Source organism: Triturus cristatus, chromosome 6, assembly GCF_964204655.1.
Source record: "Triturus cristatus chromosome 6, aTriCri1.1, whole genome shotgun sequence".
In the NCBI taxonomy this organism is placed as follows: domain Eukaryota; kingdom Metazoa; phylum Chordata; class Amphibia; order Caudata; family Salamandridae; genus Triturus; species Triturus cristatus.
Window position 1 is genome coordinate 1403916959 of NC_140589.1, and position 27159 is coordinate 1403944117.

A 27159-nucleotide genomic window follows, 5' to 3' on the forward strand; every position below is an offset into this window, starting at 1 on the left:
CCAAATATTTTCATGTCATTTGTAGTTGTGGAAACGTTATTTTATTTGAAGTGTATATCTAACAGTCTTGTGTTAATGACGTGTCTACTATTTAATTTTTGCAATATAATCTCCAATATATTTCAAACATATATTTGCAGATATATAGATATTACACAGTGCACCGTGCACTTGTATAGACATGACATATATTAATGAAGATTTTCGATGGAAAAACAATAGTTAAAGTGGAGTTATGGTTGTGAACTAAAAGGAAACGAGCATTGGCATAGCCAATAGGTCTCGCTTTTGGGACCTTATAAGTATTTAGTTATGCAGCACAATATCCTTGGTGCAATAACATCAACTGTTGCATGGCTAAAAACTTATAAGGTCCCAAAGGCGAGACCTATTGGCTATGCCAATGCTTGTTTTGTGAACATTCAATTTTGAAAGCAAAGAATCCTCAATCTTCCTTCCAAGCTACTGCAAATATTTGCTTTTAATCAGGGAGAATTCTGGGAGTATTATACTAAGCCTTGTTTTGTTAAAGTTTGCAAGCGTGTTTACACGGTTTTACTGTTAAACTCTGTATCAGCGAAAACCTCACTAGTAGACCTCGCTGTTACAGCCACTTGTGACACATCAAGTTTACACACAACATTAACAAAAATTAATGCTTATTTTTGTTTTAGGTATAATAATGAACGTGGCTCATGAAGTTGGGCTTTTAGTAGAAGAGATTCAACGCCTCGGTACAAAAGGTGAGTATTGTGTAATTATGCTGTCTAATTCACAGACTAAAAAAGTTAAGTCACAGAATCGCTCGAAGTTCATTAAGCAGTGGTATTGAAAAACGATGAATCTGAACTAACTATAAAAAAATTCTTACAAAAATTTTAAAACTAGACCTCGAAGCATTATATTATCCACGCCAATATCAAAAGCGGCTTTATTCACTAATAAAACTGATCAGCCTCAACCAGTTAAGAGGTTCTCTTGGTCTTACACTCTCTTGCCTGGTACACCAGTTTAACACTTAGGTTTCTTGTGTACCTTCCTAACTTACAAACAAAAGAATTTATGAATGTGATAATAAAAAAACAAGATGGAAACTGCAACGATCCCAAGTAAAAATGGAACAAAATCAAAACCTTATTTTTAGGCTTTCCCCTGGAATTTCATAAGGTGAGCTTTCTAGTTTGCAGAGCTCTCCTGGACCATTGGTTGGGTGTGGGGTATGCTGCACCCTGGGTGGCATCAACGTGGACCTGGTGCTGGGGACTGGATTGGCCGGAGTTCAGGCCCTGTGAAAACCACTTTGACTAGCTGGAGTGCAAGGAGGAAGGATACAAGAGTTGTGCCTGGATGAGGGGGGCTTGCTTCCGGCTCTACTTTGCGTATGTGGTGTTTAGGACCACGGTCTCTTTTGCTAGTCATTGGTGATGCAGGAAACTGGCAACACAACATCCTGTGCCCTCCATAGGACACACCAAGGGCTGAGACAGGGACACACTCAGATCATCGCTTCACTGCTCTGTCTCCTGTCCTCTATCTTAATGGATATGATCGAACTCGATTGTAGTGGGTGTAGGGGGGGGGACTGTGACCCCTGGGCTGCCCAGCTGAGATGAATCAATGTAGGGGAAGAGGAGGGTTCCTCTGGAGGTCACTCTACTGGAGTGTGATGGTGGGGCCATGAAGTAAAGAGTGGGGGCTCTGGGACGCAATTTTCCTCTGAAATGTTACCACCTTCTGCCTTGGCTAAATGGTACCTCTCCACTAAAAGCTGACTCTGGAAACAACTCTGTATTGCAGCACCCTGGTGTTTTTTGAGTGGGTGGCGCAAAGGTTAGCATGATGTTCCCTGACTTACTTGGACTTCAAAGATGGTGGAAAATAAGCAGTCTAGGGCTACCCAGCCGACCAAAACTGATCAGTAAACAGTTGGTACCAGGACTGGTCTACCATATGACGCATTGGCTACCCCTAAGACAGCAGGGCCCCAAGAAGATGCAATGGAGGAGGCTTGAATCCTGGCCATAATTGAAAAATCTATCCAAACCCTAAAGAACAAAACTGATGCAATCTCACTGGTGGTCAATTTGTTAAGGACCGATTTACCAACAGTAAGTGAAGGATCGAAGGAAACCAACATTAGTGGAAGAGCTGAAATCTAAAGTAAATCTAGGAACCTTGCTTAAATCCATATCCATATCAGAACTTACACAGCAGTTGAAATATAGTTGAAATATAGGGTTCAGGATGCAAAGGGGAGGGCAGGATGGTTTGAGTCCTGATTTGTTGGGTTTTCAAGAGGGTAGTGGGACAGGCTGTGGAATAATTCCTGGAAAATGCATCTCCATGGACCTCAGACCAACCGGGCCCACTCACTGTTTCATTCTGGAGAAGGCCCTTGGGGGACATGCTTCCCCTCCACTACAAGTCAAGATGCTCCCAAAATCCTTTGAACCTGTAAAACAGAATCTCAAGGCCATGAACCTTAAACACATGTTGTATCCAGCCATGCTATGATTGTTGCCTGAAGGAAAATCTCACTTCTTCAGCACTCCAGAAGAGGTCGAAGACTGGCTGGAACTCTGCAACAAAATAGAGCCCCAGACTATAGTGCAGAGCCAGGCTCGCTGTGTGAGCCCTTTGAGAGAAAGACCACTATCAAGAGTGAATTGTGGGCCACTGAGGTGATGAAGCCTCTCCAGCAGAGTCAAAGAGTGAGATACAGATACACTAGGACTTTGGAGACCTCCATGGGAGAGAACATTGGCGAGGGGTGCGGGTGAAGATCAGAGTCTGAACTCTTAACGCACCTATGAGTGCGGGTGAAATGAAGGGAGTGTGTGTGGAGGGGAGAAGATTGGGTTTTCCTGAGCACACAGTGGGTGGGGCCAATTAATAATTATGGGGTGGAGCAATTTGTCCATTCTCTTGTAAGGGGGTGGTAAGTAGGGACACGTCTAATATCTGCTTTGGCCATGCCCTACCTCTAATTTGGGGTGTGAAGTACCGGAGTTGGTTAGTGTAGCTGTGGAGAAATCCCCCAACCAGGCCTACCGTGGTTTTTAAAGTATTACAGGTATCCGGGGCACTGATTCCCTCACCAACTCAACATTGGATTTGGTTGTAATTAGTTGATCATATAGGTGTTGGATCACTTTTTGTTTATAGACTGTTTTGATTAGGTGTTAGGACTGACCAGTACATGGTGAAGAGTCCGAGCACAAATGAGGGCTGAGATGCTCAAGACACAGGAACCAGAGACCACACATAAAACTGGCTCAGTAAAAGGCTTTTCTCATTAAAAGAGTAGGGATTAGATTCAGGAGATACCTGCATGAATGCTCTAGGAATATAAATGTAATTCATTATATGCTGAAGATGTGTGATGCTTGCTATTTTGTTATATAATAAAAATTATAAATTAAGACATTACAAAAGTATGTGCAGTGGGTGTGACCATGCAGTATCCTCCACCGACCTAAAACTCCAGTAGGGCAGTAGGGGGGAGTTCCATCTCTTTGTGTGCGTGTGTGTGTGTGTGTGTGTGTGTATATATATATATATATATATATATATATATATATATACGTTCAAAATGTTGTTTTGTTATTTTGTTATATATCGCCCATAACAACGGAAGTGTGGCGAGAAAACATTGCTATACAGATACATTACTCAATCTATAAATGTCGAAGTGCATTTCTAAACACTTAAATAGTCTGTAAAGGACGAGATCGCAGGCCTATGGATGCATGCTTAATCAGTACTTAATCATGTTGTGACAACTGGTTAGTCTGGTTTTAAAAAACAGTCAATTGATTATTGGCCATTTATATTTCTTCCTGTCAAGTCACACGAATGACTGTTTGAATTCTGGTCATTTCATTGTTTCCACACTCCAGTGTCATCATTTTATGAAGTAATTCCACAATGACGTGTAATTTAAGCAGAGAGAGGCAGCAAGGTTAATTCGCACTGCACTACCTGGTCTAGTCACTGATATGTAATTACATATGTAATGCGCACCTCAAATGACCAACTGCCACATGGCCATAAATACAATGAAATTAAAACGGAGTGATGAGGCAATACAGAAAGCACAGTGTTGAGTCAAAAAAAGACCAGAATAAATCTTTCTCAAATTCTCTTGGTTGTGCGTTGAAATTCTTTTATTTCTTGTGTTCTTCGTACAAAAAGCGTACAGACTGGAAGTGGTATATACCTGCCCGGGGTGGAGGGGAGGAATATTATTGAATTAAATTGCCACCGGCTTCTTGAATTGTGAAAAATAAGAATTGCGCTTACCATTTTCTCTTGCCCTGAAGAAGCCCTCTTTGGGGTGAAACACGTTGGCTGTACACTTTTTGTACGAAGAACACAAGAAATAAAAGAATTGCAACACACAACCAAGAGAATTTGAGAAAGATTTATTCTAGTCTTTTTTGACTCAACACTGTGCTTTCTGTATTGCTTGTCATCACTCTGTTTTAATTGACGTGTAATTTAAAGAATTTTCTGTAACAAACTTAATGCAAAATCCTCAAAAATTACACTGGCGAAATTGAAATTTCACCCAGGCCAGACACAGAATTTTATATTTTGTTTTTATTCTCATAAGGGGTGACTTAGCTATATTGTTGATTTCTCAATGTCCATTATAATACCGGCCATGGTTTTAATTACGATGTTATGCAGATGAGTATGAATTATTTTTTTTGCTGCTTTTATCAGTATGTTTCTAGGGCCTATGACAGTACTGTTGTTTTGGCAGTTCTTTGCCAACTAAATAGATTTCAGTTGACTACGCTGTCAACAGCTATGCTGTCTGAGTGTGACCATATGCAGGTGAGACTGGAACAATGGTGTGTGTGATGTTCTTAGAGTATCTGTTGTTGATGGATATCCTGTAAAAGACCATATATGCGCTATTAGTGTTGTGTTGGATGTATGTGGCAAGGGCTGACTATAATGCACTATCTAGGGATATGTGTGGTGGTGAGTCTTGGGTTTAGTTGATATGTACATCCAAAAAAGCTGTTTCTAAACCAGTGTTGTTGTATATGCATGTTCGGCATAGCTACCTGAAGGCTTGGTAGCCGGTCTCTAGGAGGTAAGCATGGCAGGCAAATAGAGTGCAGCATTTCTGTTGTAAGCAATGGTTGTGGAAAAAGCATGCACTAGAGATGAATTTACGTTGTCCAATGAGTGTTGCATAAATGCGTCACGGTTCTGAGAATGTATTCTTGGATGTACTGAGGCCAACCAGGTGGAAAATGCACACAAAGGAAATTCATTCACCGGAGTGCGGATAAGGCCAAATCACAAAGGAGTTTTAACCATCCAGCTTCTCATCCCCATTTCAGCTCCGGTCACATGGATAGTGAGGACTATCCACGTGACCGTCACGGTAGGGCCCTTGTAATGGCCTCCGACTGTTCTCTGCTTTATTAGTCTGACCTCCTTGTTTCCCACTATCATTGTCAGAATTGGAGAGTGAAAGCCACACACTACCAAGAACCAGCCATATTCCCCAGAGATTAACACTGTGTGGAACTCGAACTTTGTACAAGGAGGGCCCATTATACAGATCAGCAACGGCCCTATCTGCCCATCTCCATGAGAAATCCATAGAGAGCCAGCCCGTTTCAGTGAGCGGTGTAGCCATCTCATCCTATGACTCCACTTTCTAGGGAACTCTACTTCCAGACAAGGTGCAGGTGGGCACAGGCAGAACAAAATGGTGGCTGATTAGTAATGGTGGAGACCTGAGCACCTAAAGAGGAATTAGCTCCCTAGTTTCTCTTGAGACCTCCTCTAGATCCCAGATAGACATAGTCCAAGATCTTCCATTTGAGAGTTTCCAATCTACCTGTGAATGTGCACTCATTACAGCAGCCAGTTTTCTGTGCTCGCGTCTTGAAACGGCATTTCCATATTTTTGCCACAGAATTCACTCTGCTCTGAGAGTAGGTGTCGCTTCATTTTAATACTTTAAGATACATTAGGCTCTCAGCCTTAGAGTTTCTGCCTTTTCTGATTATAGTGTCTTATTAGCTTTCTGTTCAGCCTGTGACAGCACGACACCTTCAGTCATCAGTGTCCTTGATGCACCCGAGGGTTGGGTCGTTTTGGGTTTGCACTTTAATTGCAGTTTACTAATTCTGAAATATTTCTGCCTCTTGTGAAAATGTACCCCCAGGAAGTTGGCGTACCTAACGTTTTGTTGAATATAATACCTTTTTCAATAAAGGTAGTGCTATATTTTTGTTATTGCCATCTTCTAAATTGTAGCTGTTTAGGGTTACCATGACTTCTTTTTCATCTACATACAACAACATAACTGGCTCAAGTGACTGTGAACCCATCTAATGTCACTTGAATAACCCTGAACAATAAACGATCTCACAACTATATGCAAAAACAAGCATTTGCAATGAAATAGATTTTGACCAATTGGCATTGTAAATGACAGTCATTTATTTATGCGTTTAAAAAACACCTGCACTAACAAAAGGCATAGTCATTTACAATACCAATAGGTCAAAGTGAGACCTATTGCAAATGCTTGTTTATCTGCTTAACCGTCCCTTGGAGCATGGCCCAAGTACCTGTGTCCATCCACTGCTTTTCTTTTGGGAGCTACTTTTTTCTTTATCTTGAACCGTCCTTGTGAGTGCAAGTCTCACAAGACTGCTGTATTTTATTGATGTTAGAACCACCCTTCGGTGGTTAGCAGGGTTCATGGGGTTTAGGGTGGTACAATCCGAAGTATTACCTTTTTCAGCATTCCCCGCTGCTACCATTTTGGAATATATGAACCCCCTCATCCCTGAGCAATATTGGTACTTCGTAGTCATTTGCCTTTGTAATTTTGCCTGTTCGTGCTGAAAAGGCAGGTGGTCGCTGCGAATGAGATTACATCTCCGATGTGTGCAAGTGATACGGCCCAACAGCGAGACCTGCCGCCATCATAATTAACGAACACGGTGGGAATCCTGGCCTGAGCTTAATATTTCATGATGCGAGATATGGCACTCGACACGCACTGGTAAACAGTTGAGCAAATATTTGAAATGTAATGTTTGGCTCTCTTGTAATAACAGTGTAGTTGTGTTGTGAAGCACTGAAATGCCCCAATACAGAGTGTGTGCTAAAAGGAACCATAGATTACATTCATAAGCATTCCATGTGCCTTTCTTTCTTAAAGCCATGCGTAATTTTGGACTGAGCTCTAGTTACAATATTGAGTTGAACAAGAAAAGTTTATATTGTTGCCACACTCGTCCCTAGCAATGGGTCCCATGCATCTTATCTATTTGCTTATCGGCATACAACATCGGTGTAAAGCTCAGGGGGGAGAGGAAGTGACATTATGGCCAGAGCTTCCTTACTTTAGAGCTGATCAGCCAGGTTCGAGTCTCAGCGTCGATTCACCATCCTGTGATTCTGGACAAATAACTGCATATTACCGTGCCTAAAATAAAAGCATGTTTAATGTAACTAGTGCTCAAGTAAAGAGCAATACTTCTGGTCTGGTTTGCAATTAATGCTTTGAAGAACTTTATGCAGAAGAGGTTGAGTGCATGTCTAGCTCTCCGAAGGCCATAAACGCTGCATGCCAGCCAGGGTTCAGAACAGGCCACCATGTATGCAAAAAACAAAAGAATTACAATTGCGTCTAGTTCTCCATGTCTGCAAGTTAACAGAAGGAACTGGGCACTGTTATTCAGTGTGCCACAATTTCCACTTCTAGTGCAGGGCCTCGGGGGCATGCGGAAGGAGAGCTTCGGGTGCCTTGGGAGTGAAGGGAAGTGTGGGCACACACTTGGGTAGTTAACACATTGCAGGTGGTATTGTTTATGCCCCCCGCCCACAGGAGTGTTAACATGCATACAGCGCACATATAGATATATGGACGTGGAGCAGCAATGATGAAAGAAAAGCGTGATTTTGGCACTGAATTAAACATTACCGCCTCTATATTGACCCTTGTGAAAGCAATTAAAGGCTGAGGGCACTTTCGGTGCCTCAATGGAGAGTGATTACAACAAGCTGGCTCCATGGAGCTGACGGGGGGAGGGAAACGAAGTGCGTGATGCGCGCACTGCCAGCCTCCGGGGACAGGAGATGTGCACGCGTATGGAGTGCACATCTCCTGTCCGTACGCGTGCACATCTCCTGTCCGCGCCTATCATCTCCTGTCTCCCTTCGGCACAGAAAGCGGCAACAATAGATCTCGCCAAGGCGAGCGGCGCGCATGTGCTGCGTCGCTAGACGAGGCCTAAAAACCCTATAGGTCGCAACCAAATTGGGATTCTGTACTATGTATTCTTTCATATTGTAGCTGTATTCACACAGTGCTTCATATGCCTGACGAGGCAGAACTGCACATTAGTGGACAGTAAGCACGCTAGACATTGGGGGAAATGCTTGGTTGGAAGTGTGTTCAACTGCAGTGACTCCTACTTGGGAAGTGGTTTGGCATCATGGTGAGCAACCAGTCATGCTCTTATCTTCCCTTAGCTTGCTGTAGGAAGAGGAGTGAGGGGTTGGGAGCATACACTATACATTACAATTTATTGTTCTGCCTGATTACGGGTTTGTTTAGAATTCACCAAGGAATGAAAGAAGAGCAATCAGTACATGGCATGCACTGGACAGAGGAAGTCCTACCAGATCATCAGTATAAGATCCCTACAAGGAGGAGAGCAACTCGCAGATGCAGACTGAATACAGGAAACTGTGGAAGTTGATCTTATGTGTACCCCTTTTAAGCTAAGGAGGAATAGCCTTCAAGCAAAACCAGAAGATTCAGTCAGTTAGTGCTCTCTTGAGGAGTGCCCAGTAGCGATAGAGGAGTGACCCACAGGAGTACACTTGAGTAAAGATAATCTAACATGCTGTTTTTCTCCATCTTTACTTATCTTTTTCCTTTCTTTTGTATCCTTTCGTTCAATTTTCTCCTCCTTTCATGCTCCCCATCTTTTTCTCCACTTCTATTCTTTTCTATGGAGTCTTTTCTCCTCCTTTTCCGTTTTTTTAGAACCCCATTTCCACCATCACCTCATCCTTCCACTAAGGCTTGTCAGGTGTTAGTGGGAGGCATGGGCCCAAAACTTAATGCATGCTCTTTATGTCTCGCCTGAGCCAGCGCGCATACGCTGTTCAGCGAGGCTTTAGTAAGGACTTCTGAGTGTGACCACGTGCTCGTGCGTGTGTATTTTTTTGCTGACAGCCTATTGGCCTTTGCATGTGTCTTTCTAAGAAAGACAGCACGCATTTGGGCAAAGGCGGGTTTTTGTCCCACCTTTTCTTAGAATGTTGACGCCTACGGCCTAGACCTTGCAGTCACGTGCAGAGGCACGCAGTGTGCCACCTGCTTCGGGTCACATTTCAAAGCTTGGTTTTTGTCCCTTTTACTTTTGCGACCGCATTCTTACAGCGCGCACTCCACTCGTGGGACGCTGCAGCTGCATTCCTCGCATCCCCTGGCGTTTTGCCTGCGGGAGCGAGCAGCTGCAGTGCCTCATCTCCATGGTATTTGGGAAAACTGGTCTTTACATCGCTGTGGGTGCTAGTCTGTGTTAGTATCCAATTGTAGTCTCCTATGGATGAGAGCTTACTGGTACGCGCCCATTAAGGTCTTTAGTGGACTAAAGCAGGTTAAATAAACCCTCGCTGTGGGACAAACTTGAAGCCTTGATGCCCAGCACACTGAACAAGGGCTACGAGGTGACTGTGAAGGTCCAAGGTTTGCAGTGACTTAAATTTACATGCACTTATTTTGTCTGAAAGGGCTAGTTACTGCGCCTAATATCTGGTTGCAATATTTAAAATGAGACGGTATGGATACGTCTTCATACGGAGTATTCCGTGATACCTGCGGTTAGTAAGTACCTGCGCTTTTTATTTCCATGTCAAGCAATGATTATATGAACACCCGGTGCCTGGGAAGTATAGATGCAGCAGAGATGAACCCCTGCCCGCCTCCCAAACACACACAGCTTTATAGAGGCACATTTTACCTTTCCAGGAGCTAATAGGAAATAATATAAGAACCTGCAGTGAAGCAGCATTAAACGACCAGTGGTAGACTTTAAAACAACTCGGCACATCGGTCATTAATCATAAAAAGAGAATGGTCAGTCTACTTCTGCCCACGGTGTCCCTTGGTTGTGGATAAAGGCTATGATTCATTTTTTGGGTTCTTCAACTCCGCAAATTCATACTGCACTGCGGAGTTATACGCCAATTTGTTAGATCAGTACGTTTCTATACTTTTGCACCCCCGCATTCCGATGTATAGCTCGGAGAGCTGATACTACGTCGCTTTCACTGTCACGATATTGAATCTTCACGTGTTTCGGTTTTCACGAGGGCTTTGGCGATGAGGTGAGAGTCCTTGAGAGACATCCTAACGTCACTGCGGTGCCCACAACTGTCTTAGAGTAGTCGGGTGACGGACATTGGCACTTGCGTCTTTACCCACGTGATCCCCTCGCGCATGCTTAATACTTTAGATGCCTCACCAGATTTTACAGTCGGTCGAATCCAGCACACACGCGAGGTGATTGCCTGCTAATGGCACCAACACGCTTCTCGCGAGAACTCCGTGATTCCCTACTCTGCGACTTTCAAAATCTAGTTAAAATTCGGAGCCATCCCCTGGGCTGCCCAGGGTGCAGTTGGCACGATTTCTAAATAAATCAAAGGACAGGCAGTGCAACATCAAATCTGTGTGTCCCCAAAATGAGCCGCACAGCCTTATGTGGAACATCTGGAGCAGTTGAAGTTAACTTTAAGTAAAACTGTATTCCTATTTTGTAAACTCTTTAGGCAATATTTGCCCTTACTGTACACACATGATTTATTATACATTTCGAAGGGATACACTGCTTTCTCAATTAGCCACCTCGCCCCCGTCCTCAGGTTCTGCAAAATGACTCGGATAGTTAAACTCTCGTTGCTGACATCTTTTGGGATTTACAGGTTGCGAGTTTGAATAATGGCAAAACCAGCTCCGCTTTTTACCCTTTTTAGAGCTGCAAATTGAGTAGGATTCAAAGGGGTGACAATACCAATTGTTAGAAATAGCGCTTAGAAATGGCAGAAGTGCGGTATCAAGCGCTTCATTAAACACGTTGTTAATATTTGCAGCAGCAGTTTTGTAAATATAAAATGGATGCAATGTTTCATTCGGCCTCATCTCCAACGTTACCGATGCCAGAAATGTAGACAAACTTCCAAAGTTAGAAGTCAGGAAGTGAAAGACTGAAGTGCTCAAAATAACTTTTTCAGCTGTGGCTTCCAATTCTGACATATTCTTAAACTGGCTGCAGGCCAGGCCCTTCCCAGGAGCGTCCCCCTGAGCTGGTGAGTCACTTTCGTGTTATATATACCATGTTCTAATGGACACTGCTTGGCTGTCCACAAAACGGGGCCCTTCATGTTGTCCTGGCCCCTCCCCTGCAGGACTAGATTCATCCTCTGACGTCAGCTGACCTTTGGATACATTCTGAAGCGCATGTTATAGTCTCACGGTCCTCACACCAATGTGCCAGTGTCTTGCCCTGAGGAGGGATGTGCACAATTATAATGCTGATGAGTGAACTTGTCAAAGGAGCCACAATTGTCGACTTAAATTCATGCAAAAACAAAAAAATGCAGATTTCATTTGAAAACGTTTACAAGAAACATTTCTGGTGAGGGTAATTTAATGACGAACTCTACTATTAGATTTGATTGCTTGACTTTTTAATGCCACCCACGTGAACTTCAGCTTTTAAAACAAGCATTTGCAATGCAATAGGTCTCGCATTTACGTAAGCTTGAGCTATTGGCATTGTAAATAACGATGCCTTTTATTTATGTTTTAAAAACCAAAACATAAATAAAAGGTTTTGTCAATTACAATGGCAATAGCTCAAACTTGTGTAAATGCAAGGCCTTTTGCATTGCAAATGCTCGTATTAATCCTTGCCAAAAATAACAAGTGTCAGACCTAATGGCTTTGCCAGTGCGTGTTTGGCACACAACTAACTGACTGACTCTTACTGACTGACTGACTCTCTCTCACTGACTGACTAACTGACTGACTCTCTCTCACTGACTGACTGACTGACTCTCTCTCACCTGACTGACTGACTGACTGACTCTCTCTCACTCACTGACTGACTGACTGACTCTCTCTCACTGACTGACTCTCTCTCACTGACTGACTCTCTCTCACTGACTGACTCTCTCTCACTGACTGACTCTCTCTCACTGACTGACTCTCTCTGACTGACTGACTCTCTCTCACTGACTGACTGACTCTCTCTCACTGACTGACTGACTCTCTCTCACTGACTGACTGACTCTCTATCACTCACTGACTGACTCTCTATCACTCACTGACCCTCTCACTCACTCACTGACCCTCTCACTCACTCACTGACCCTCTCACTCACTCACTGACCCTCTCACTCACTCACTGACCCTCTCACTCACTCACTGACCCTCTCACTCACTCACTGACCCTCTCACTCACTGACCCTCTCACTCACTGACCCTCTCACTCACTCACTGACCCTCTCACTCACTCACTGACCCTCTCACTCACTCACTGACCCTCTCACTCACTCACTGACCCTCTCACTCACTCACTGACCCTCACTCACTCACTGACCCTCTCACTCACTCACTGACCCACTCACTCACTCACTGACCCACTCACTCACTCACTGACCCACTCACTCACTCACTGACCCACTCACTCACTGACCCTCTCACTCACTCACTGACCCTCTCACTCACTCACTGACCCTCTCACTCACTCACTGACCCTCTCACTCACTGACCCTCTCACTCACTCACTGACCCTCTCACTCACTCACTGACCCTCTCACTCACTCACTGACCCTCTCACTCACTCACTGACCCTCTCACTCACTCACTGACCCTCTCACTCACTCACTGACCCTCTCACTCACTCACTGACCCTCTCACTCACTCACTGACCCTCTCACTCACTCACTGACCCTCTCACTCACTCACTGACCCTCTCACTCACTCACTGACCCTCTCACTCACTCACTGACCCTCTCACTCACTCACTGACCCTCTCACTCACTCACTGACCCTCTCACTCACTCACTGACCCTCTCACTCACTCACTGACCCTCTCACTCACTCACTGACCCTCTCACTCACTCACTGACCCTCTCACTCACTCACTGACCCTCTCACTCACTCACTGACCCTCTCACTCACTCACTGACCCTCTCACTCACTCACTGACCCTCTCACTCACTCACTGACCCTCTCACTCACTCACTGACCCTCTCACTCACTCACTGACCCTCTCACTCACTCACTGACCCACTCACTCACTCACTGACCCACTCACTCACTCACTGACTCACTCACTCACTGACTCACTCACTCACTCACTGACCCTCTCACTCACTCACTGACCCTCTCACCCACTCACTGACCCTCTCACTCACTCACCCACTCACTGACCCTCTCAATCACTCACTGACCCTCTCACTCACTCACTGACCCTCTCACTCACTCACTGACCCTCTCACTCACTCACTGACCCTCTCACTCACTCACTGACCCTCTCACTCACTCACTGACCCTCTCACTCACTCACTGACCCTCTCACTCACTCACTGACCCTCTCACTCACTCACTGACCCTCTCACTCACTCACTGACCCTCTCACTCACTCACTGACCCTCTCACTCACTCACTGACCCTCTCACTCACTCACTGACCCTCTCACTCACTCACTGACCCTCTCACTCACTCACTGACCCTCTCACTCACTCACTGACCCTCTCACTCACTCACTGACCCTCTCACTCACTCACTGACCCTCTCACTCACTCACTGACCCTCTCACTCACTCACTGACCCTCTCACTCACTCACTGACCCTCTCACTCACTCACTGACCCTCTCACTCACTCACTGACCCTCTCACTCACTGACCCTCTCACTCACTCGCCCGCCCTCTCACTCACTCGCCCGCCCTCTCACTCGCTCGCCCGCCCTCTCACTCGCTCGCCCGCCCTCTCAATCGCTCGCCCGCCCTCTCAATCGCTCGCCCGCCCTCTCACTCGCTCGCCCGCCCTCTCACTCGCTCGCCCGCCCTCTCACTCGCTCGCCCGCCCTCTCACTCGCTCGCCCGCCCTCTCACTCGCTCGCCCGCCCTCTCACTCGCTCGCCCGCCCTCTCACTCGCTCGCCCGCCCTCTCACTCGCTCGCCCGCCCTCTCACTCGCTCGCCCGCCCTCTCACTCGCTCGCCCGCCCTCTCACTCGCTCGCCCGCCCTCTCGCTCGCTCGCCCGCCCTCTCGCTCGCTCGCCCGCCCTCTCGCTCGCTCGCCCGCCCTCTCGCTCGCTCGCCCGCCCTCTCGCTCGCCCGCCCGCCCTCTCGCTCGCTCGCCCGCCCTCTCGCTCGCTCGCCCGCCCTCTCGCTCGCTCGCCCGCCCTCTCGCTCGCCCGCCCTCTCGCTCGCTCGCCCGCCCTCTCGCTCGCCCGCCCTCTCGCTCGCTCGCCCGCCCTCTCGCTCGCCCGCCCTCTCGCTCGCTCGCCCGCCCTCTCGCTCGCTCGCCCGCCCTCTCGCTCGCTCGCCCGCCCTCTCGCTCGCTCGCCCGCCCTCTCGCTCGCTCGCCCGCCCTCTCGCTCGCTCGCCCGCCCTCTCACTCGCTCGCTCGCCCGCCCTCTCACTCGCTCGCTCGCCCGCCCTCTCGCTCGCCCGCCCGCTCGCCCGCCCTCTCGCTCGCTCGCCCGCCCTCTCGCTCGCTCGCCCGCCCTCTCGCTCGCTCGCCCGCCCTCTCGCTCGCTCGCCCGCCCTCTCGCTCGCTCGCCCGCCCTCTCGCTCGCCCGCCCTCTCGCTCGCCCGCCCTCTCGCTCGCCCGCCCTCTCACTCGCTCGCCCGCCCTCTCACTCGCTCGCCCTCTCACTCGCTCGCCCTCTCACTCGCTCGCCCGCCCTCTCGCTCGCTCGCCCTCTCGCTCGCTCGCCCTCTCACTCGCTCGCCCGCCCTCTCGCTCGCTCGCCCGCCCTCTCGCTCGCTCGCCCGCCCTCTCGCTCGCTCGCCCGCCCTCTCGCTCGCTCGCCCGCCCTCTCGCTCGCTCGCCCGCCCTCTCGCTCGCTCGCCCGCCCTCTCACTCGCTCGCTCGCCCGCCCTCTCGCTCGCCCGCCCGCTCGCCCGCCCTCTCGCTCGCTCGCCCGCCCTCTCGCTCGCTCGCCCGCCCTCTCGCTCGCTCGCCCGCCCTCTCGCTCGCTCGCCCGCCCTCTCGCTCGCTCGCCCGCCCTCTCGCTCGCTCGCCCGCCCTCTCGCTCGCTCGCCCGCCCTCTCGCTCGCCCGCCCTCTCACTCGCTCGCCCGCCCTCTCACTCGCTCGCCCGCCCTCTCACTCGCTCGCCCGCCCTCTCACTCGCTCGCCCGCCCTCTCACTCGCTCGCCCGCCCTCTCACTCGCTCGCCCGCCCTCTCACTCGCCCGCCCTCTCACTCGCTCGCCCTCTCACTCGCTCGCCCTCTCACTCGCTCGCCCTCCCTCTCGCTCGCTCGCCCGCCCTCTCGCTCGCTCGCCCTCTCACTCGCTCGCCCGCCCTCTCGCTCGCTCGCCCGCCCTCTCGCTCGCTCGCCCGCCCTCTCGCTCGCCCGCCCTCTCGCTCGCTCGCCCGCCCTCTCGCTCGCTCGCCCGCCCTCTCGCTCGCTCGCCCGCCCTCTCGCTCGCTCGCCCGCCCTCTCGCTCGCTCGCCCGCCCTCTCGCTCGCTCGCCCGCCCTCTCACTCGCTCGCCCGCCCTCTCACTCGCTCGCCCGCCCTCTCACTCGCTCGCCCGCCCTCTCACTCGCTCGCCCGCCCTCTCACTCGCTCGCCCGCCCTCTCACTCGCTCGCCCGCCCTCTCACTCGCTCGCCCGCCCTCTCACTCGCTCGCCCGCCCTCTCACTCGCTCGCCCGCCCTCTCACTCGCTCGCCCGCCCTCTCACTCGCTCGCCCGCCCTCTCACTCGCTCGCCCGCCCTCTCACTCGCTCGCCCGCCCTCTCACTCGCTCGCCCGCCCTCTCACTCGCTCGCCCGCCCTCTCACTCGCTCGCCCGCCCTCTCACTCGCTCGCCCGCCCTCTCACTCGCTCGCCCGCCCTCTCACTCGCTCGCCCGCCCTCTCACTCGCTCGCCCGCCCTCTCACTCGCTCGCCCGCCCTCTCACTCGCTCGCCCGCCCTCTCACACTCTCGCCCTCTCACACTCTCGCCCTCTCACACTCTCGCCCTCTCACACTCTCGCCCTCTCACACTCTCGCCCTCTCTCACTCTCGCCCTCTCTCACTCTCGCCCTCTCTCACTCTCGCCCTCTCTCACTCTCGCCCTCTCTCACTCTCGCCCTCTCTCACTCTCGCCCTCTCTCACTCTCGCCCTCTCTCACTCTCGCCCTCTCTCACTCTCGCCCTCTCTCACTCTCGCCCTCTCTCACTCTCGCCCTCTCTCACTCTCGCCCTCTCTCACTCTCGCCCTCTCTCACTCTCGCCCTCTCTCACTCTCGCCCTCTCTCACTCTCGCCCTCTCTCACTCTCGCCCTCTCTCACTCTCGCCCTCTCTCACTCTCGCCCTCTCTCACTCTCGCCCTCTCTCACTCTCGCCCTCTCTCACTCTCGCCCTCTCTCACTCTCGCCCTCTCTCACTCTCGCCCTCTCTCACTCTCGCCCTCTCTCACTCTCGCCCTCTCTCACTCTCGCCCTCTCTCACTCTCGCCCTCTCTCACTCTCGCCCTCTCTCACTCTCGCCCTCTCTCACTCTCGCCCTCTCTCACTCTCGCCCTCTCTCACTCTCGCCCTCTCTCACTCTCGCCCTCTCTCACTCTCGCCCTCTCTCACTCTCGCCCTCTCTCACTCTCGCCCTCTCTCACTCTCGCCCTCTCTCACTCTCGCCCTCTCTCACTCTCGCCCTCTCTCACTCTCGCCCTCTCTCACTCTCGCCCTCTCTCACTCTCGCCCTCTCTCACTCTCGCCCTCTCTCACTCTCGCCCTCTCTCACTCTCGCCCTCTCTCACTCTCGCCCTCTCTCACTCTCGCCCTCTCTCACTCTCGCCCTCTCTCACTCTCGCCCTCTCTCACTCTCGCCCTCTCTCACTCTCGCCCTCTCTCACTCTCGCCCTCTCTCACTCTCGCCCTCTCTCACTCTCGCCCTCTCTCACTCTCGCCCTCTCTCACTCTCGCCCTCTCTCACTCACTCACTCACTGTCTCTCACTCACACTCTCTCTAACTGACTGACCTTCACCCTCCTGTTATTTATGCCCCGCTAACAACAAAAATCATAACAAGCAGCCATTGGGACAGGCAGATACAAGTTGCCAGCATTGAAAGGACAAAAAAACCTCAAGCCATTATTTATTATTAATACTTTTTTACTATGGTCGTTCAGTTGTACATAATGCTTTCTTGGTCATATCTAAGGTAACAAAAATGCTTCTGACACTTCTTTATTATAACTTTTCAGCATGCTGCAGACTTCTATACAGCACAGCTTAAAGACATGGGAAAAGTCAATATCTCTCGCTAAACACTTATAAGTTCCCAAAGGCGAGACCTATTGACTATGCCAAGGCTTGTTCTATTTTGGCCAGTGCAAAAGGCAGCCCTATCTTTCTAAGTAGATCAGGGACAGAGAAAACATGGTGTCTGGTGACATGTAGTGGATTTGTGACAAAAGCTGCCTCCATATCAATGAAGTATAACAATAGGGCAACCCAATATTCCCCAAGGAATTGGGTAGATTCAATCAGATAACAAAAAGAAACCTTGAGGATTTATTCAATTTAAATTAATTATTTAAACAATAGTGATCTTGATTTCCAAGAACTCAGAAAGAAACTCGAAAAAAGAAACTTTCAAAAATGACCCAAGTTCATCTTTTATACTCTTTTTTTTTTTATCGATCGATCCTTGGCGAGTGAGGCACGGGAAAGTCAAGCTGCCGGAGTAATATTAAGAATAAAAGAAATCAAAGAGGGGTAGACGAGTGTTGCCGCCTTTTCTTGCTTCCCTTACTGAAGAACGCTGTTAAATCATATAACAGGCTGAAATTTTCGACTTCACGATGAAATTCATGGTGCAACTTTTGTCCTGAGGATGGTCTCTGTGATTGATCCTTCAATAGTGAGACCGAAACGTCGACGCTACGACACTTCTTTTACACAACTAATAGGCATTTGATGCTGTTAGTAAATTCATCTGTTTGTATTGATTGATTTCAACATATGGCCAAAATGTGGATGGCTTGTATTTGTTTGTAAAAAGTGTCATTGACTACTGCTGAAGTGATTCTAAATGAGACAGTAGTGTTATGTTGCCATTCATGAAATGTTAAGTGGATTGTTTCACTACTTTATTGAATGAAAATATCGAAAATATATAAAATAATTTTTGATAAAAGATGAACTTGGGTCATTTTTGAAAGTTTCTTTTTTCGAATTTCTTTCTGAGTTCTTGGAAATCAAGATCACTATTGTGACTGTTTAAATAATTAATTTAAATTGAATAAATCCTCATGGTTTCTTTTTGTTATCTGATTCAATATCAATGAAGGCAGCAGGCTTTCTTGCAGTTAGAGATTCTCAATAAGTGTTTAAGGAGCACACGGCCCTGGAAGCGCATGGCCTGGGGCATAATACCCCTCTGAACTGACCCTCCCACCCCCCCCCACCGATCGCCCTGCTTCCTCTTTTAGTCCTTTTCATCCCCGATTCTTTTCAACCTCTTCTCCATCTTTTCTTCCTCCTTCTCTTTTCTTTTCTCCCTGTCGCCGCTCCTACTCTTCTTTTTTCACTCCTCTTCTGCTTTTACTTCTTATCACCTTCTTCTTTTTTTTCCTGATCTATTTTTTTCTATAACATTTTCACTTTTCACCCCTGTTCTGTCACCCTTCTTTTACTCTCTTCCCTATTCTTTCGATTGCCTTCCCACCACTTTCTCTTCACTCATCACACCCGATTTCTTCCACTGTACCTCCTCCTCCTCTGTTCTTTTCCTCAACGTCTTACCTCTCTCAATTCCTAACGGCGAATCTCACTATTTTTCAAAATTAAATACATGTAAACATATCCGTAAACTATCCTGAAACCATACTTCATCCACTATGGAACATTGGAGAAATAATATGGAACATTTAGACATCCGAGGCAGAGGAATGCGAGTACACAATCACTGCACACATTGTACGTCCCTGAATTACCTTTAAACAATAGTCCACCAGCATCGCTGTCAATAAAAATAACTCTCTTGAGCTTAAGACGTTTAGCCTCTTCATTGTGTTAATACTAATTGCTGGCCACTTGCTGCGGCAAAGCGCTCTGAAGCTGCCAGCGTGGTGCCTGTTGCACTCCTCCTGCGTTATTAATATATTAAAAGAAAGCTTTGTATTTTTGTACGCCTAAAAATAGCTGCAAAAGCTTAGAGGCTGCACTTTTTAGAAGCAGAGTATTCAGACTGCTACTTTGTACACATAATACATTTATAAGTCACTTAAGACCGGTTCCTCAGAACCTGGGTTACAACCTATAGCCCAAAGGCACCTGCAGCCAGCAAACTGCACATTCACGAATATATTTCCACTCTTTTGGGTTGTTCCTGTTTATTGAGGAGATGTAGGCTTAGCTGATGTTAGTTGCCAACTGGGCCTCACCTGAAATATGGGAGTTGGAGCTGCAATGTCTGCGCTGAGGGATATTGTTTTTAATTCATAAAAGAATCTTTAATATTGGTCTCACTGGATTAATACACCTGGTGATGAATAAACCCCACCTGCCGTTACCACTGGTGACTGTCGTAGCTCCTGCAATGTTCATCCGAACATAGCATTGTGGTGTCTGACACGGACTAGTGCTGACTCCTGGGCTGCAGCTTCACCTCCCTGTCTGGAATCTGAGATGCAGTGCCCTCGATTAGAGCCTGGTGAGGGCACGAAACCAGTCTGTGCTCGCTGTGTAGCGTGCATTGTTTCTGGGGGCTCGCTGAGGGGCGGAAAGGATGTTTAAATGGTTATTTGATGCCTATCTGTGGGCACTGGGAGTGCCGAAGAGGTGACGGGGGAGGTGGGGAAGACTTTTCGGTGGTAGTTTAAAGGAGCGAATGCCATTGGTTAAACTTATTGCAAGCATCCCTCCATTCACCTTTTGTGCAGTTTGTGATTCCTTAAGTGTCCAAGGGTACTTGGGCCGACAGGATGTGGTTTCACGGCCAGACTGCCGACCTTGGAGCTGGGAAACCAAGGTTCGAGCCTCGGTGTCGACTCCACATCCTGTGATTCGGGGCAAATCACTCAATCTCCCCATGCCTACCAAAAAAATAAAAAATAAATATGAATGTGTCCTTGTGTAACGTAACCGGTGCTCATGTAAAGCGCTCTAATACCTTTGGGTCGAGTTTGCGCTATATAAATCTGCACACAAAAAAAAGGTATGTCCAGGCGTGTGTCCCATTCTCTCTGTGCCGCTGGAATCAAGCTACACCCGACTGAAGAGCCCCAAAAGTGTGAGACCAGTTTTGGGTTGCTAGTGTTCCAGTTAAGGAAGGACCTGGCCTGGCATTTCGGTCTGGACTGTTCCTATAGCAGCAAGTTTAAGACTGATTTGCATATGGCTGGTTACAAATTGAGTTGGCACGGTGGGCAAAAGAATGATGGGTTGGAATACTACTGTGTCAATGGTTAGACTCATTGCAAGCACTCCTCCCATCACTGCCAGCCTTTTCATAGTGATGAGCCCTTCATGACAAGGCTGGCAGTGAGGGAACTAAGAGGGACCCATAGGCCCCCCTGGAGCCTCATGCCATGGGGATCCATCCCTGTGTGCATGCACCCCCGTTCCTGCACGGCATGGACTGCAGAGTCCATGCCATGCAGGGACGGGCCTTGGCGCTCCCATTGTGGTGCCTTCTTCAAAGGCACCGCTGTCGGACTGCCAAAGAACCTCCCACCAGACAACAAGAAAACTCGTAATCTGGTGGGTGGCCGGCGGTGGAATTTGGTAGTGTGGTTGTGGAATGGATTGTGACCAGCCGATTGGAGACCGAATGATTGTGACCAACTGCTAAACTTTGTCCCCAATGGGCGACATGTTTGCTCTGCCGGACATCAGGCTGAGCAGGCAGAGTAGTAGCACACCGTGCCCTTTTGCGAACCAATAAATCCAGTTCAGGCCGCTGAGTTTTGAACCCCACTTATGGGCTTTGGTTGATTTTAGCCAGCTTGCGGCACCCTAGTTTGTTTTGCCTCTGTGTTGAAATGCCTGTTTAGTGGGCAAATTGGGGCAATTGCCTCAATCCACTCCCCTTGGTAGCAGAAAGTCTGCACCTTTTTTGAGGTTTGGGCATGGCCATGCCCATGGTGGGCCTGTCCTGACCCCTACATTATTATTTCTTTCGCTGATGTCTAGTGGTCTTTCTGCCGCCCTGTGGACAGTTGGAAAGGGGGATAAACAGTCAGTCAGACTCTGACATTGGAACAATAAGTATCTGGCATGGAATAGATTGCTGTGTGGATAGGCATAGACTGATACTGGGATAGGAGAGACCGCCCATATATGTGAAAATGTACTCGGGATAGGTAGACACTGGGACAGAGTGATGTGAAGTGTTTGTGACTCCATAAGCAATGCAGCAAACCTATGTAAACGCACCAGGTGCAAGAATATCACACAATTACACTGCACCAAAAGCTACTCCGGTGTCTGGCCACTCTAAAACGACACCAGAAAAACAGACTAAACGCCTGAACTACTAGAAAATCCAAAAGAAATTGGACACATCACTAAAACTACATGTCTACAACGCATGCAGCAAACATACTAGAATAAATTAGCACACCACCACACTCCAATGCCCCCAACAGAGGAGCAAGTAATAAACCTTGCATAACACAGATCCTCAACAGCACTAAATCCATATAGAATAAATTACACAGATTGTCTGCACTGTACCACAACCATTACAACGTCAGTCAAGCCATTCCCATCTCACCTATCAACTAGAGAAACTAAAAGCACCTCTGCACGTAGACACACCACCATTCTAACAAATATTATGTGATAAATTATATAGCGTGAACTGTCACCCCAAACAGTGCAAAATCATATTGTCACTCCGTTGCCCTCCTCTCACTACTCAAAAACAGAATACCCAACCGCTCACACCTTGTATCAGCTACTTTGTAGTTCAAGTTAGGCCACACAGCCTGATTGGATGCAGTTATGTACTGACGTGAGCTAACGCTGTGTTTGTGTTGATTTAGGTGCTGATGGAAAATGCAGAGTGAAATTTGGGGTCCTCTTTGCCGATGACCGATGTGCCAATCTCTTTGAGGCGCTGGTGGGGACGCTGAAGGCTGCCAAAAAGAAGAACATCGTCTCGTATGACGGGGAGCTACTGCTTCAAGGCGTACACGACAATGTTGATATTGTACTGCTGCAAGATTGATGGCACTTGATGATGTTGGTGCTTTCTTTGGATAAAAAAATATAAAAACTCAGATGAAAATCATTTATGTATTTTTCTACGCCTTTTTACATGAAATGAGGCTACTTTTGCTTCAGCAAGGTGGCCATTTTGTATGAACCATGTGATCAAGTCAAACTGTAGTCCTTTTTTTCTCTCAGGTCAAACCTTTTAAGATTTACTGTACAAATTGTGGTTACTGCTGCCATGCGTTCAATAAATTTATTTCACTGAAAAACTTCCATGGTGTATTAAAATGACTACTTTCTCACCTCTTGAATCCCCTTTTGGTATTCTTTGAATTTGTATATTTTTCTGCCTACTGTGGTGTTGACGTATTTTCACATAATGCTTCAACCATCTTTTAACTTTACAGGTTTTTTGTAAAAAAATAAAAAGCAAAACTTTTTTTTTCATGTTTATAGAGTGACTTCTCCAGATTGTCCGAATGCCCAATGGTCACATATCCTAACCTAATGTAGCTGGATTCAGTCCAAGTTTCCAAATACTGATTTAAAAATTTACATGCTTACACCTTTTCTTGCCGGATTTGTTTTTTCTGTGTATATGCCTGTTTGTCTCACCAGGGTCCTGTGCACGAAGTGTTAGAAAATGCCCAAACAGGAGGCAGTAAGAGACAGATATAGTGCTCCATGTCCACAAAGGTAATGTGTGAGAAGTAAAGGTTATTACATGGAGAGTACAGCATGGTGGAATAAACTGTTTAGTAGCCCATTAGGAAAATAAAAAGTGGCACGATAGCTGTCGCTTTTTCCATCTCAGCTTTATGGAATACTTTCAGATCATGGCCAACTTTGGTCTGGTCACTGAAAAAGTAAACTGCTCCCCATCATAAAGCCAGTGAAATGCCCAGGATCGTCCCTTCAAACCTTTAAATTTGAAGCCCAAATACCTTATCCTGCAAATCCTCAGGCTGAGTGAGTTTTATTTAGGTCTGGTCTCTTTCCTGTTTTCAACCTTTGAACTTCTGAATACCTTGCACCTACTGAAAGGACGGGAAACTACTTCCTGTAGGTATTTAACCCGCATAGTGCGTCGATGCCAAGCATGCAGCTGTATTTCAAATGTCACATTAGGGATCTGGTGGCTGCCCACTGAGATGAACTTGCTTCTCAGAGGCATCCCAGCTCACCTTCATTGTAGCATGAGCAATCTGGCAAAAACCCAAGAGAAAATGCTTGTACTGCAGAGTTTAACCAGTATTAGTGACCTTTATGAAACAAATAAAAAATATAACTGTCCTACAAGTTATTTGTAAGGAAAAAAGGAATCTTCAAAACCAGACTGGAGTGTAGATAGTTATTAAAAGTTAACTGTTATATCTTGCCTAATTACTTATGTTTATCCCAGTTTACCTAGCTCCTAGCTGCTCAGTCAATGTGAGTCTTCTGAGTGGAATGTTGGTGCGACCGAGATGCATGGAATGTTTGGGTGCATGATGGGCTGAGCAGCAGGTAGGCTGCTCCTGGTGGGGCTGTTGTATATGAACTATCAGCTGCAGTGTATGGATTACCTAGCTGATGTACATGATTACCATTGTGATGTACAGGGATACCAACCTGTAACTTAGACATATTAAAGAAACTACAAAGACACAAATCTTCTACGTCTGGTAAGATACCACAGTAACATTTCCTTTGTAGGAAACAATAGACTTGGGAGAAAAATGTTGCCAAAGAAGGAAGTAAAATATTAAAGCACAATAGGCATATTGTGGTTGCCACGTTTAGAGCTCCAAAGGTGGATAACGGACAATGCAGACTTTATCTACATCCCTGAGGCCAAGGGAAGCAGTTAGTCAACACTCTTGGATTATCACAGTTTAATAAGAGACAAGGAACTTTATTCACAACTCACACCCGCCACAAGGGCAGGCAATCCATTTTTCTCACCAGATTCCTACAGGCTCAATCTAGAATGTTCATGCAGGGCATCTTGTTGAAGCTCGGCAAGCCAGCTCCCATTCTGACTTTCCCAGTTCATTCCAACTTCAAAAGGATTACACTTTGTGGACTTCTGCTCCGTTGGTCATTTGCGGACAGAAAGCTTGGAAATTCTATTAGTGCTATTCTGGGTGATGGATGGAAATTCACACCTCACTATCACTTCCAAGCGAGCCCAAAGCAGATGCGGAGTACCCTCTGGATCGTGGCAGTTGAAATGATAAAAGGGGAGTAATTGGCAAATTGCATTTGATTCCTGCTCCTTAGTATAAAGGTAAAAAAACCTCTATGTTCATTATGCCATAACTTTCACTATACTTTTAGATATTTTAATTCAGTGTCTGGATTTAAGGATTTTTACCTCTAAATAATTAAAACCATATGAAATAATTCATTCTAATGCATTGCTTCCATCTTATTTTATTTTGGATTGTGGAAGCACCGAGAAAATGACATTTGTCATTCTCAAGATGACAGACAAAGTGTACAACAGCCTATTCAAAAGTCCTTCCCTTGTGCGGGAGCACATCTTTGGCAGTTTCCTTTTTTCCACCCATTGCTGTGGACTGGAACCTTTTCTCTTACTTGCTAATCAATTTCTTAAAGCAGAGCCTCGGCCCTGTTCTTCTTTGTAACTGTTTTGTTTTTCATCTTTTCTTTGCCGGTCTCAACTGGGCTGCCTAGGTTGCGTACACATCAAGACCCAAGGTCAGTTCATGTGCATTGTATTAAAAAAAAAAAAAAATAAGAGCTACCCCTTTTACATCCATGCTCACCATAACTCTACTTCTGATGTTACATGGGTATATACAAGTTCACATTTGAATAAAGACGCTCTTTTCTCACCAACAGTTCATATAAGAAATATTATTTGCTATGTTATTGATTCTCTATAAAATAACATTTTATTATGATATAACAATATTCCTACAGCGTTGACAATTCATTTCATCAATGGGGAACAACTAAACATTGACACCTGAACCTACTCCTCCCTTTTCTTCCTTTGTTATTACAAGCTATACTAAGAGCCAGATGTACTAAGCATTTTAATGGTTGCAATCATGAAAATTCAGTATATGTGACTGTTAAAATGTCTTTTTCCTATGTACTAATTCTATTTTGGGAGTTGGAAACGTTTTTCTGGCTCCTAAAATGGTATTCTGAATGGATACTGATTTGGTATCTGGAAGGGGTGTGTTGTAGGTGACACTTTCAAATGACAAATCTGTATTTTATCGATCAATGTTTTGTGATTACAATCCGGTCACAAAACATTGAAAATTTACCAGCACCTCAAAGAAGTTGGTAATGCATTTGCAAAATAGAAGGGTTGCCAAGGGTATCCCTTCCCAAATCCGGTCGCAAGCCACTGAACATTTAACAACGAGATGGAAATGCATTCACAAAAGGGAAAGGGTGCCCTGGACTTGGCGATTTATTGTATAGCAGCACAACTACAACGGCAAGCAGAGACACCCTCAGGAGAGGCCAGATACACATTCGAATAGGACGGCTTACTGCTCTGATGCTGCAAAAAGGGCCCCCAGGGAAGTCTCCCTAGGCAGATTAAAGTAGCCAGATGCTGCTGGACTCCTATCCGGCACAGAAACCCAACATTAATGGCGTACTCCCATAGATACCAATCCAGAGACTTCTGGGCCTACAAACAAAGGGCTGGAATCGTGTTATAACTATCTGGTTAACAGAGGGGGTTGGCCACTTGTGCTTTATAAGAAAATATTATACGCAATTCCTTTCAGGATCTAGCCACTGAATTGGCTCTGCCAAAGGACCAGCACCAAGCTTACGGAAAAAATGACTGCTGAGATGTATACAATCTGGAAAGAAGGGAAATGGGGAACCCCCACACCAAGTAATGTCAAATTTAAATACAATGGTGTCAGAAAGAAAGGCTGTGACGCCAAGATAAAGCATTAATATATACCTTGAAATTACCGCTAATGCAATTGGGAATGAGACTTGGAGAGATGCCAGATGATGTTAGGAATAGAGTATTGAAACGCACACCAAGAGTATCCAGAAATTAACAATTCAAAAGTATCCAATTTAACTACTTTTATAGGACGAACGTCAAACCCAGACTATACCAAAACTCCAACTCTGCATGTCAGAGATGTAATCAAGAAGAGCGGGGATCTACCACATGACTTGGGAGTGCCCAGTGATAGGTCAATACTGTCCGAACTAGAGACTATAGAAAGACCACAATGTCCAACCAGGTATCATTAGCAGGCAAAACATTTTGGGAAAAGTTAGAAATAGTAATTACTCTTATCTATTTGAAAGAGTATATGGTATACAAAGCTTCAGAGAAACAGGACTGTATTGAACTTCTTTAATAGAGATATATGCAAAGGAGACAGTAGGAAAAAGGAGATTTCACAATACAATATATGTGAGAGGTCTACAAGGAATACAGTGCTCTGTTAAGTGAGTGAAATTCCAGAGCACAGCGTCAATCCTAGGGCTTCAGAGAACATGAAAAGAGACTATTATACTGAAGGAAGAATCTAGGATATGCAATTATGAATTAAACTAGATATCTCCAATATTTAACTACATGATTTCGAACAGCGAAAGTGCTTTAAAATAATGGAAATAGAGCGAAGTTAAGATAAGGGAGGGCAAGATTATAACTGTGTGGAATACATGATGGATAGGAAAAGTTATGTGAACAAGGAACAGAA

The 27159-nt window shown here is 46.8% G+C and overlaps 1 protein-coding gene across 2 annotated transcripts in view; it reads left to right on the forward strand.

Annotated features, from left to right (window-relative positions):
* Positions 1–22726, forward strand: part of ABRACL (ABRA C-terminal like) — an 87134-nt gene extending 64408 nt beyond the window's left edge. For both annotated transcript variants that reach the window (XM_085612471.1, XM_085612472.1), the window contains exons 2-3: positions 675–743; positions 22282–22726. In XM_085612471.1, the coding sequence (XP_085468597.1) occupies positions 683–743; positions 22282–22466 (246 nt within the window). In that variant the 5' untranslated portion in view covers positions 675–682 and the 3' untranslated portion in view covers positions 22467–22726. The remainder of the gene's footprint in view (positions 1–674; positions 744–22281) is intronic.
* The last annotated feature ends 4433 nt before the right edge of the window (positions 22727–27159 follow it).